General features: G+C 44.3%; 1 protein-coding gene across 1 annotated transcript in view; it reads left to right on the plus strand.

Moving 5' to 3' along the window:
- LOC104280858 (slit homolog 3 protein-like) overlaps window positions 1-7,144 on the plus strand; it is a gene marked incomplete at both ends in the record, with an annotated part of 32,249 nt that extends 25,105 nt beyond the window's left edge. Inside the window, 2 exons of the mRNA XM_009878648.1 lie at window positions 5,073-5,313; window positions 7,014-7,144. Of these exons, the coding sequence (XP_009876950.1) occupies window positions 5,073-5,313; window positions 7,014-7,144 (372 nt within the window). The remainder of the gene's footprint in view (window positions 1-5,072; window positions 5,314-7,013) is intronic.
- Window positions 7,145-13,009: the final 5,865 nt, after the last annotated feature.

The following is a 13,009-nucleotide window of genomic DNA, read 5'->3' on the forward strand; positions in this document are numbered from 1 at the left end:
TGCAAAGCAGGCAGCATTCCCTGAATAGGCATTGATACATAGCATGATGTCAGCCTGTGGTTTCACAGAATCAGACTTGTTATTTACAGGATATCAGATATCTTCTGAATTTCAAATTCATACCTTTTTCTTCATGTTTAGTTCTCTGCTTCAATCTCTTTGATGGCCTGAGGGATCTCACAGATGGGTGGCTGCTGAGGATAACAAGGGTCTGTCCCACAGTGGGATTGTAAATGCTCAATGTTATCTGATTGTCAGAGCTGAGAAAGGGGATTGCAAAGCCGTGTCTGGAGTCAAGGGCGGCTCGAGCCTGTCATCACGTGGGAGTGCCTGGGAGACTTCTGCTGCAGGTCCCCTGGTTTTAAAGGCATGTCAGTACTGGGCAGTGATGAATGTGGTTGGGGTTTTTTTCCGGGAAGGTGGGGTTTGGCAGAGATGTTTTGAGTTGTGAACACGGCAGAGCAGAGCAGCAGGAGTGGGTGGGCGGCTGGTCTGGGTCCCTTCCTGTGCACCCAGCAGCTCTGCTGGCAATTGGAGCAGAGCCCTGCGCTGGCTCGTCTCACACCAGGGCCTCCAAGAGCAGAACCTGAGGAGCCCAGCCTGGTCCTTCACTCACACAGGTCCTTCACTCACTAAAAGTCCTCCAAGAAGAGGAAATATCTTTCTACAGAGAGCTCCAAAACTCAGCTTCTAGCTTGGACAGCACTTCATAGCCCAAGTAGACTTGTTGAAGCAAAGTACTCCCGCTGCCTGTCAGCAGCATGGACAGGATTGACTTGAGGTCTCCTGTTTGCTTTTTCTTTTTTTGTGCTAGTGCATGCCACCTCCCTAAATTTCCTTTGCAAGATGCAAGGGGACAAGGGTCTTTCAGGAGAAAAACATCACAGCAGGCACTAACAGGCAAGAGGAAGCTGAAGCCCCATGTGTTCTTCTTGCAGAGTAGACCCTAATCTTGCTTGACTTTGGGATTAAAGTTCTGCCAACAAATTATGATCTGCTCATTATTCTTTCCATTACTCCAGCCTTTTGTAGTTTAAGGCCTGCTGCTCTGGAAGGGGTTCTGATTTTTAATTTTTTTTTCTCCCTCTTAAGATTGCAATTGCAAAGATGGTGATTGACAGAGTTGAGCCTTCTGATGTCCAGGGTTGTAGACTCAACTGTTCATGAATTGTGCTTCAGGCACTGAGCTGTGCAGCAAGGCGATAACTTTGCAGGTATTTGAAGGCTCCAAGTGTTGATGAAAATGAGAGAACACAAGGGGTGATCTGACTAAGGTAACTAGGAGGCCTAAGATAATGATTAATAAAGTTTTTGGCTAAGTATCAGGAATCATTTCCCAGCAGTGAGTTTGCAGAGTGACCTCCTGGTAATCTGGAGCTTGTGCTGCTGTAATAAATGCATAGAACTATAACAATTTTATGGTTGTCACTTTGCTGTACATCAAAGCTGCTTGGAGTCAGGCATTAGGAAGGATGTTAAAACTTCCACCCTTGCCTGATTGAACAAATGGCACTCCAGTAATTCTTAACAATGCAGAGCTTCATGTGCACAACGATGTGGCTCTGGTGACAGCCCTGAAAAGCAGCAGCCCCAACAAACACACACCTGCTTCCCCATCCTGCACTTCCCAGGCACTGCTGGTGTGCACTTGTGCTCCACGCAGCACCTCTGCTCAGCAGCCTTTTGCAATTCCATTATGCACGTTGTTCCTGAGAAGTTTTCAGTGTTTTCTTCCCAAAATAACATTCGTTTACCCCCTGCGGATGAAAACATTTCTGAGGATTTGTGAGCCCCATTGGATAAAACCCAACTTATCAAACCTTCCCTCTAGCAATCAGCCTCACAGTAGTGCTGTCCTGATAGATGTTGCTCTAGTGGGGAAGCGCGCATTAAGGCTGCTGAGCGTGATGGAAAGCGCTGTTCCTCCCGTGTGTAGATGCTTCAGAGCTCCCCACTGGGATCGTTTGCTGCAAGAAACTCAGCAGTGATTATTTAAATAAATGAGATTGTACCGGGCAAAATGGACTTGGCCAAGCTATGCAAGTCAGACTGTGCTCCACATCCCACTGCTGGGGAAATAAATAGTATTAATTATTTCAAAAACTGTATTTTTAAAAAAAATATTTTAAAATAAACCAGAAAAGGCCTTGACAGACACTGTTGCTAATGTAACTTCTAGATGCCACCCACCGAAGGGGTTTCACAGCAAGGAAGGGTTGTGCGGCAGCCGTTCTGGTTGCTCAGGGAATCTTTGAGAGCAGCACCAAGCACAGACTCACTGGCTTCTCACAACATTTGTTTTCTGTTAGTGGAGGCTGTTGCGGGTCACATGGATGTTTTATTATCATTATTATTTTTAACTTCCATGAAATTAGAATTATGTACACTGACTTCCCCTCTGCTTTTTACTTGTCGCTCACAGACAAAACAAAATGATTGACTTTAGGCAGAACAAAGCTAGTGGGCTGGCTTAGCAGTGCTCCTTTCTGCTAGTCACCTCTGGAAAACAATTACCCCTGACACTGGGCCAGGGGCGACTGCCATCTGTGGGGTCGACCCGAGTTTGATCCCGTTGCTGGCTCTCCTGACGCGTTTGCCAGCCAGCCACAAAGCCCTGCGCTGGAGAGAGAGATCACACGCTTAATGAAAGCAGGCTTTGAGCAGCAAAGTGCTCCAGTCAGACAGTCCACTTTAGCGCCTGGCCAGCAGCGGGGACGTGGCATTGATGTGTCCTCAGCTCATCAGCTCTGGCTGGGTCTGACTGCTGCGCTGATGGGCAGCTGCTGCAGTAACTGCCTTAAATTGGCAGGGGAATCTCTGCTCTGGTGCCTGGAGCACCGCCTCCCCCTCCTCTTCACTGACCTTGGTGTTTGCAGAGTTCTGTCTCGCAGTATTCTCACTCCTCTCGCCAGCTGAAGTCGCCAGGTTTGGATTTTTTTTTTCCCCCCTTCTTAAGTGTGTTATCCCAGAGGCACTTCCACCACCGCTGATGGGCTCAGCCTTGGCCAGTGGTTGGGTCCGTCTTGGAGCCACTGGCATTGGCTCTGTCGGCTTCTAGCAGCTCCTCACAGAAGCCTTCCCTGTAGCCCCCCGGCTACCAAAACCCATCCATGGGAACCCGAATCACCTGTAAGCAGCTATTCCCTGCGCTACCCACTGTGTTCCCTTTTCCACCACAGACCCTATACATCTCCTCCAAATACTCCTTGGACCAAAGTAAATGGATTTTATTGACTGCCAGCAGTATTGCCTGCCAGATTACGCTTTCAAGATACATTTGTCTGAATGAATATATTATCCCTATGCGAGATGATGCTCTTCTGAACAAGAGGTCATTCTGGCTGAGAAGGACACATGTGTGTTTGTGGCCATGAGCACAGCCAGACCTGACTGACACCCAAATGTTTGCATCTTTCACGGCATTCTTCACATTTGCCTTTCATGCCATTCAGGATTTAGCCCGTCCATGTTCTGGTGTGTATTTCTCTCCCTTTCATGTTTCCCACAAGCAGACCAGAGAGTGGTATGTGCTGGGAGGACAGGGGCAGGGAGAGGTTTGGGTTTTCACACAGCGCTAAAGATAGAGCTGTGCTACTCTGCACAGCATTTGACATGAGAAAATGTTAAAAGGAAGGCTGTCATCTCTGTTTCCTTCTGTTACAGAGGCAGCAGGCTCTGGTCTCTGTGGCTAAGCAAGATTGGTCTTGAGTATGTTGTGGCTGGTTTATTTGCTGGTCTTGCAGGTCTTGTGTCGGTACTATTTACTGTAGGGGAATGGCTTGGCTTTCTGTTCTAATGATGTCGAGGAAGGTTGCCTAGAATTTCGCTGAGCTGCCAGTTCTCACCTGCTTTACTGGAGAGGAGTGAAGTTTTCAGCATTTTTTCACTTGGTTTTCATAAGACTACTACTATTCCACAAAATACTCCCTGAATGGCAGGAAATTCCTAGTGGGACAAGTGGGATTTCACTGATCCAGGACTGGGTCGATGTGTTATTCACTGCATGAATGGGGCTGCCACAATCCTCTCCCGGAAAGCTCTGTGCCCCCATGCTGACGAACACTAAGTAGAATAGGGAGATTTTCTATTTTTTTTTTGCAGTTTAGACTGACACCTGAGATCACTGTGAAAGATGACTGCAGCTTTTTTTGCACTTTTTCCCGGCTCCCTCCGTGCTGGTGTCGATGTTTCAGCGTAGCTGAGTCATCTCAGCACATGCCTGGCCAAGCGTGCAGCTGCGCCGGGTCCGGGGAGGCAGCCTGGGGACCGAGCCGTCGCTGCTCCTGGGCGATGTGGCCCAAACCTCAGAGGTCAGAGAGTCCTACACGTATGTTTTGCTCGGCCTCTTGTACAGTTAAGACCGAACCACAGCGCTTTCCTCCACATCTGAATGTGATTCGAGTTCACAAGCACTCAGATGTGGCATTTGGTTTTTCCGCTACCTCTGCTTCCCTTTCCTTTGTGTTTTTCTCATCCAGGACATTGGCAGCCACAAACTACGCTAAAATAAAGTCAGTGAACTCGATGCTGTTAGAAACAACCAATTCAGGGAAGCTGCCCAGCAAATAATGTGCTATCAGTGCATCGCTTCGGAGACTTTTTAGCAGTTACCCATCTGTTGATGATAACGCTCTATGATATACAGCAAAAAACAAGTAAGAAGGCTGTGGAAAAGAAAAATAGAGGAGATTCCCCTTGCTTGCCACTTACAACAGCAGAGGCAGACTCAAGTCACAAAAGCTAGGACAGGGTTTAAATGGCTCCCTGTTTTGGCTGTGAACCTCTGCACAGTACGGCGTGGGGTGGAAGCTATTTTAGACAGACCGCTGTACCTTGCAGAGCTAAATAACCCGTGCAAAGCGCAGTACAAATTGCTGCCAGTATTTGACCTTGCTCATTCGGACCCAGCGGGGAGGATTTTCTGTACAGCACTGTGCTGCACAGCTTTCACACCATAAAGCAGGCACGTGGTGCGCGTGTCTCAGTGTCGCTGTACCGTCAGCATCCGAAAATGTTTCCTTCCTTAAAAAAAAAGTGACAATCGAGGCCGCTCTTTCCTTTGCTTTCTACAGTGGACTTTTCTGTGAAACTCCTCCGCCAATGGTTCTTCTCCAGACGAGCCCGTGTGACAACTACGAGTGCCAGAACGGGGCGCAGTGCATCGTGGCGCACCAGGAGCCCGTCTGCCGCTGCCTCGCGGGCTTCGCCGGGCAGAGGTGCGAGAAACTCATCACGGTCAACTTTGTTGGGAAGGATTCTTATGTGGAGCTGCCATCAGCCAAAATTCGCCCGCAGGCAAACATCTCTCTCCAGGTATGTCACGTAGGACATCAGCTGCCAGCCCAGCGCTGAGCAATAATGCATATATGAATATATATTTTTTCATTCTGAATGAACAGGGTCTGCTGGCGAAGATGCCGACAAATTGAGAGTCAACTTGTGAGCCAGTTGTCTGCTCTAAAATTACCGAAATGTTAAGGAGCAAGTAAGGCACCACCTCCAGAATCTCACCTCTCTCCTATTCCCAGACTGAAAATGTCACGAGAGATGATTCAGGAAACCTCCCTGTCTTCTTATGGATTTAAAGTGTTCTTCGTCCCTTAGAAATTAGTGCATAATATTAGGGCATTTCACTAAAAGAGCCTTTCCAGACAATATTTTGCTTACTGTTTACAGTGAACACCCAGTAGGTAAAATTAAGATTTTGTTACAGTCTTGTAGTTACACCTAAATTTGGGTTGAGGTCTAAGGCTCAGAAGGCAATGGAAAATAAGTACCAAAGGTGCAGTGCCACTGCTGTCATCAGTGTGGATCAAAGGTATTTTGGATGGTTAGTCCAATATAATATTTGGAAATTATTTGCATTCACAATCTAGCATGCAATAAACTGATCTATTTTTTTCCCTGATGTCTCAAAGTAAACGAAGGAATCATTTCTAGCTTCATATGTTTCCTAATAAAGAAGTATATGGAGCAGATATATGACATGATACATCTCTTTCTTAAGCCACTGATGGTTAATTTGGGCTATTTCTATGTCCCTGCAAATGAAGCATAAGATTTCAAAAGACGTGAGAAGAAAAATCATCCCTGTTTGGTTATTTTATTGCATTTATTTCCTGGAATTGAGAAGATTGTATTCCACAGTTGAAAATCATATTCTGGATTTAGTTGATGGAGTTTTGGTTGTAATTAAAATTCCACTGTCAGGACATGGGAAAGAAAACCGAATTTCCACATTAGGAATAGATTTTTAAAGGGTGGTTTCTGCAAAGTTTATTCTGTTGAAAAAAAGTCCATAATTAATATTTATCTTTTTTCTTTAATAGCTTGAGTATACAGCTCATATGAAAATGAAGCTGATTCATATGTATTTGAAACTCCAGCTTTTCTTCAAAATGCCCTTTTATTTAATAGCACAAAACAGATTCTAAGATATTGGGACTCTAAAATATGGCCCACCAAAGGCTCCAAATACTGTAGGTCCATTTTAAAGCTTAAAATCTGGACCTTGTCTTCTTAAGTCTACAAAACATGTTATATCAGCCATAGCTTGAGGAATAAAATGGATTATTACAGAAAGCAGATGCAGTTGATGTTCTCGCTTCTTGTTTCCCAGGCTGAATATTATTCTTGCGTTCAGTAATTAATCACTAGTGAATTAAAATTAGAATATAACATCGATTATTAATAGCAGATAGAGGAAATCTTATTTGAATGTGCTCAAGAAAAAAAAAACTAAGGGCAAAAGGGTAGCATTTAAATATATATGTAAAAAGCAAACAGATTTTTTAATTTACTATTTAGTTTTGGCATTTAACAGCCATTAAAAGGAAATAAGAACTCTGTAGAAATAACAAGCAGGTTGTATCCCAGATTCCCATTTTTGAGAGCTGAAGACTCTCCAAATCATTTTTGAATTGCGTGTATGATTTTGGTTTGATTTTTAATAAAGGTTTCTTTCTTTATTAATCATTCTCAAGCGACCTGACCTGGTTATTAATGCTCCACAGGTAGCAACAGACAAGGACAATGGCATCTTGTTATACAAAGGGGACAATGATCCTCTGGCTCTGGAGTTGTACCAAGGACACGTGAGGCTCATCTACGACACGCTGAATTCCCCACCTACCACCGTGTACAGGTAAATAGCTAAGCTTTACCAAGGCAGTTGATTTCCAAAAAAGATGGAGAGGTAAGATGTTTCTAAGAAATGGGAGAAGAACCTTTGATTTTACATCAAGATGCATCTTTTATATATGCAATTAAAGAAGAAAATCAGAAAAAAAGACTTAGCTACAGGCTGCGTGGTTAAAAATTGGCATTTATTGGCGATACAGAATTGCACAGAATTACTGAGGCTGAAAAAGAGCTCTGAGATCGTCAAGTCCAGCCTACACCAGTGATACTACTGTGACTGCAGAAGAACATTGTGTTTTCTCATCTACTGTAAAGATGTCATTTCTGGTGAATATTTTCCTTGACATAGTTACGATTATCAGCTTCTTTGTTGTTGACTTTTAGCATTAATTTACTGTACCGAGACAGAACAGTGACTGTGTAAGTGCAGGATTAGACGGTGTTAAAGAGAGGGGCTGCCTTCCTCTACGGAGGCAATATTTTTGGAAGAACTCTTACCTATATCAGTAATGACTACACAAACCATGAATAAACAGAGATGATGAAGGTAAATGTAGGGCAAGTTGACCTTCAGACCCTTGACTTCTGGGGATACCAAACCCAGAGTTTTTTATTTGTTAGTCACAAGACAGATAAACACCTGTAAAAGCGAAACCCTTTCCCTAGGAAAAAGAGCTGTGCTGCTCACATCTGCCGCTGCTTCCTCAGCAGCGCTCTCCCAGGGTTAACTCCCTTCCGATGACTTCTAAGCCCTGTTGCTCTAGTTTGCTCTGAGTAAACACATAGTTGTGCCCACATGGAGCCCTGACGGGCTCAGAGCAGCATTTGTGACGGCAGAAGAGCTGGATTTCCCAGCCCACCTCCTAATAGAGCAGGTGCAAGGATGCCACCAAGGGTCACCAGCCAGGAACATCTCCTGGCAGATTTTCTCAGCACTTGGCAAAACTTGAGTCTTCCAGGGAATGGCAACTTGTTTAAGATATAAAATTGGGATAATACCAATGCAGGCGTCCACTGAAGGAATCGAGGAAGTAGTTGGTGATTTTCACCAGCTGGATACGCGTGAAAAATTTCCCTGTGTGTGGCTGCTAATCCTAATTGATTTCCTGTTAGAGCAAAGCCGAAGTTGTCAAACAGTTTTACGCTGCTAATTGGAACACAGGGAGAAGCTCATTGTGTGTGGGCAGCACGGGGGTGACGAAGCGATGTGGTTGCTCACTCTCCGCCCTCAAGGGCAGAGCGGTGTGGTGACAAGAGCCAGTGCCACCATCTCAACAACGCTTGATGGATCCCCTGCCTCCTGGCAATGTTGCCAGAGCTGACGAGCGGCAGTGTCCTCATTATTCCCACGTCCTTCATATTGATCAAGGAGGAGGTCTCCATTCAGACTGACACCTCATTACCATAAGATTAATGGCCCGTTCGCTGCATTTTGTGCTGGGCGAGATCCGTTGAGATGGGAAAGAAGCTGCTTAGTACTGCTGCCCTTTCTGAAATGTCACTCTAATCTTTTATTAGTTTAAGGAGTGGAGCAAAATGGGATTATCGTGGAGCTTGATGGGGAGAGATTAGGTTGATTGAGAAAAACTGCAGCTGAAGAATGTCAGAAAGGGCTTCTAAATAGATTAAAAGACTTGTTTTCCTTAAGGGCTAAGGAAGGGGGAGGAAACCTGCTTCTCTCCTTACAATCATAGGATTTAAGGGTAGAAGGCGAGAATGGATCAGGTTTGACCTCCCTGTATATCCTGTTTGAATTTTAGCTAAGGCATAAGCTCTATTTGGCTAAGACACGACTTCCAGCTTGGCACCGATTTTTGACAGCAAAACAGCAAATAATGGAAAAATCCCCCATTTCCTTTAGTACCTTGGACAATGGTCAATCATTTCCTTTATTCAGGTGTTGGCTGTAATTTCTAAATTGCATCACTAATACCTTCCGGATGATTTAAAGGCTTTCCCCAGGGAAATCAAAGTCCTCCTATACCTGGTACTGGCTCCCCTGAGTTTATCTCTACTTTTAATTGCATTGTCTACTAACTCGTGTTTTGATGAAATGAATAGCTGATTCAGCGTGCAACTTCTATGATTTTCAATTTTTCATTAAAAATATCATTACTCGGAGAACCTAGTGTAACATTCAAATCTTAGCCTCGCCACTGGTAAAACAGTTTGCCTTCTCCATTGCCTACTCCTTGCTGTCTTGTTTAGATCCTTCATTTAAATCTCAATCTCAGCAAAATTTTGCCTTTGAGAAGCTCTGTTGAAAGACTATTAGATTAATTTTCACGGGCGATATTGAGGTGCTGCTGTCCTTCAAAGGGGTCCGCTTCTCGGAAGAGACGAGCAGCGCTTTGGCTCTTGGGTTTCCTCTGAAGAGTGCCAAAAGAGGAGGAGGAAGCCTTAAAATAAATACTGCTTGGTGGGAACTGAGCCAGCTACAGCTGCAGGAAACCTGTAACTGACCTGGTCCTGTGTTGGAGCTGAGATGTTTTGCTGGCTTTTTCAGGTGCTCCCGTGGAGGGATGTGGGAGGTCGTTGGCCAGCTGCATTATCAGTAATTCTTCATCAGAGTCCTCATGATAAGGTTTATTATTAATACTGAAGAACAGTAAAATTAGTAAAGTGCTTGGCTAATACGGGTAGTATCCTGCAGGGCTGAGATAAAGCCTGTTGTCAGACAGGTTGGGAAGCCAGCAGTGAGGAAGGCACGCTTGGTGGTAGTTCTCAGCTGGAAAGGGTGCTGGAAGGATGACGTACACGGTGTGTTACACTGCCGAGCTCTCCCCCAGCCCCTTAGTACACAGCCAGGTGACAGTTTGCCCCAGACCCATGGGGTGTGTGCCCTGAACTTGCTGCCGCAGTGTTCTGCAGGTGGCCTCACCTGCAAAACTGTCCTGGGACGTGGCGTAACAGCAGAGTGCAGCACGTCGGGAGAGAGCGATTTGTTTTATCTGCTCTGTGGACGCAGGTTGTCTCTGGTTATTGGAGAGGACCTGTTCCCGTATCTTAGCTGCTCTTGTGAGCAGATTTAAGTAGAAGGGCGGTGCAAGGCTGGTCTGGAAAAGCCCAGGATTAACTTGCTGTACGTTCAGATCTGCTTTACATGTATTCATTCCTGTGGTATGTTTGGATAGAAAGGTTAAAGTTGACATTGGGCTCCTCTTTCATTCTAGTTAGACAAAGGTCAGCAAATGTCCAATGGAAAGGACTACCGAAATGACTGCCAGTGACCACATTGTCAGTGATCATCAGGTTAGAAGGAAATACGAGCTAATGCATGAATATGCAATGACTGAACTTGCCCTTTTAAAAGAAAAGCTGACTGGTCTGTTATTGGAACTCCCCACCTGTAAGCTGCAGAATAATAGTTTCCTGGATGTCATAGTAAACATCTTACAGAAGATACATTTTTGAAGTAGGATTCCTATTTGTTGTTTCTTTTATTCTGTTTAATTGTTCTCTAGATGCACAAACAAGATCAGAAATCTGTTTCTTGAGTACTTTATTGACTTCCTGGTATCTGCACTGGTGAGAATTATTCTTCCATGCCGTGACAGTATTTAGTACTGAGCCAACAATGAGTTGTAAAATCAAGTAAATCTTTTATACAACTACCCTACCTTCATTTAAAGATGCCAACTCATGAGGAATATGCTGCTTTTATTTACCACCGTAAATAAAAGAGTTTGAATTAACAAAGAGCACGTTAAGTCTGTAGTTTCAGCATTCGGTCATTGATACTGGCATCTGTTTAACTGCATTCTCTAGGGAAAGCTTCCTATGTTCAGTCTTCTTTCCTATGTCTGTTCGTTCAACCAGAGATAAGACCTTACTTGTAAACTTTTTTTCTGATCGCTGGTATGCTATAACACGGTCATATTGATTTGGCTGCTAAATTAATCCTTCCTGGTAGAAATGGAAAACAGAAATTTGACAACTACAGATGTAATTCCCTCCAGAGTTCCCAGATTGCCATGTTGTATCCAGACTGTCATATCTGGTAAAGAGCAAGATGCAGACGTCATCGGCGTAAAATGATATGTTTTCATGCAGGCTCCCTGACAGCAGTGAAAAAGGAGGCAGTTAGGAAAACATAAAAATTAATTGTATTTGTCTTTCTGCAGAGCCTGCACCCAAACTGCATTATAATTCATTTTTAAAGTATCCTTGCGTAATCCGTTTTCAAAAATTCGACATCATTAAGAATATTTCCTATAGATTGTGTCACGCAGTTCTCATGGTCTGGCTAATTCTTACACAGCGTAGATGGATGTTCTTGTGGTTAAAGCGAAAGGCCTGAAATAAAGGAGCTTAAATTCTGACCGTACCTGCACTATATATGATGACTGCGGGGTGACAGAGAGTGCAGAAATGCACAAAATGCAAGGACTTTGGTTCTCTACTCATATTTCATAGACTTCTCCTCCACTCTTCTGGTGCTGAGGTTGAACACTGGTGATGGAAGAACTTCCACATCTTCCAAAGCTGTGGCAGATGGAATCGCCCCTCGTCAGCTGCAGTTGCTCATCTGCAAAAAAAATTGCTTTTCTTCACCATTAGTTCACTGCCTTCTAGGGAGGAATGTGCTGGAGGAGTGAAAGCATTAATTATTCTTAGGATCGTTATTAGAGCTTGTCAAACCGAGTTTTTGCCAAAAGTCTCTTTGAAGAGCTGCCTGCATGACTGGTCCTTTTCTTCCTAATACCTCTGTAGTCTGCAGCTTGTGCTGTGCCTGCTCCTGGTGGGATTCCTGTTTGAGACTTCTGGATGGTCTCTAAATAGACTGTTTTTAAGGGATTTGTATGAGACATCACTGGGCTCTTAACAATTCTGCCTATTTGCAATTCATTTTCTTCTCTCTATCACGGACTCTTATTTTTTCAGGTACTCCTTAGGGATTTTGCATCAAATATAATGTAAGAAACCGGTGTTAATCTCTGACCTGCACAGTGAAAGTTGTAAAATTTGAATGTACTTATGCATCTTGCATGAGCCAAGGCAAAGGACAGATGAATTATTTTTGCCTTTATAAAGGGCTCTGGTGTATTTAAATGGGACGAAAAAGATGAGTGTGTTAGTTCTTGTCAAACTACAAACATTGCATTTCCCTAGTTTTTCTTGGATTTCTGTGTAGTAGGACAATGAAAATGTAAGGGCAAGACCTTAAAATATCATCTAAGTTTTATCATTAGGTTCAGAATCAAATATTTGCTTTCTTGAAATTCAGAAACTTTCCGCTGCTGAGATGAAGCTTAAGAAGGGTAAAGTTCTGTCCTTCAGGCTGTGCCTGAGGACTTAGCGGGCAAAATCTTGTTAAGCTGAATTAATTTTTTTTCTTCTTTGTAAATCTCTTCCATCTCTCTTGCAAGAATGATAGTTTCTCATCTCTCCTCTCTCCCCTCGCCTCCTCCTGGCTCATTCTCTCCAGTGTCATACCCGAGTACCCAGAAACAGGGTGCTGCAGAGCCAGCCTTTATTGCTAACCTTACGCGTCTGTGCGCGGTGTTTCAGAGTGCAGTGTTTTGTCAGAAGGTGGCAAAACCTTTCACAAAGCAAGTCAGCGCTGTGGTAGTGGCAGAAACAGAAGTAATATTCCTGGAGTCCCAGGTCACCTTTTTCAAGGGCCATAAATCTGGGGCTATTGGTCTGAGGCTGTTACTCAGATGTCCCCTGTCATCAGGCCGGGCTGCAACAGGACACGCGGCTGCTGCCAACGTGCACAGGCTTGGCTTTGTCTCACTCAGCCCTCAGCACTGAACTTGGAGGAACTTGTCCACAGTCTGGGAAAGCAATAAACTCAGTAGCTGCTCCTCTGCCCCAACGGCTTTCATACTGTCTTAACTCGTTCTTCCGATTAACTTGTATTATG

This window comes from Apaloderma vittatum, unplaced genomic scaffold, assembly GCF_000703405.1.
Source record: "Apaloderma vittatum isolate BGI_N311 unplaced genomic scaffold, ASM70340v1 scaffold29381, whole genome shotgun sequence".
Lineage (NCBI taxonomy): Eukaryota > Metazoa > Chordata > Aves > Trogoniformes > Trogonidae > Apaloderma > Apaloderma vittatum.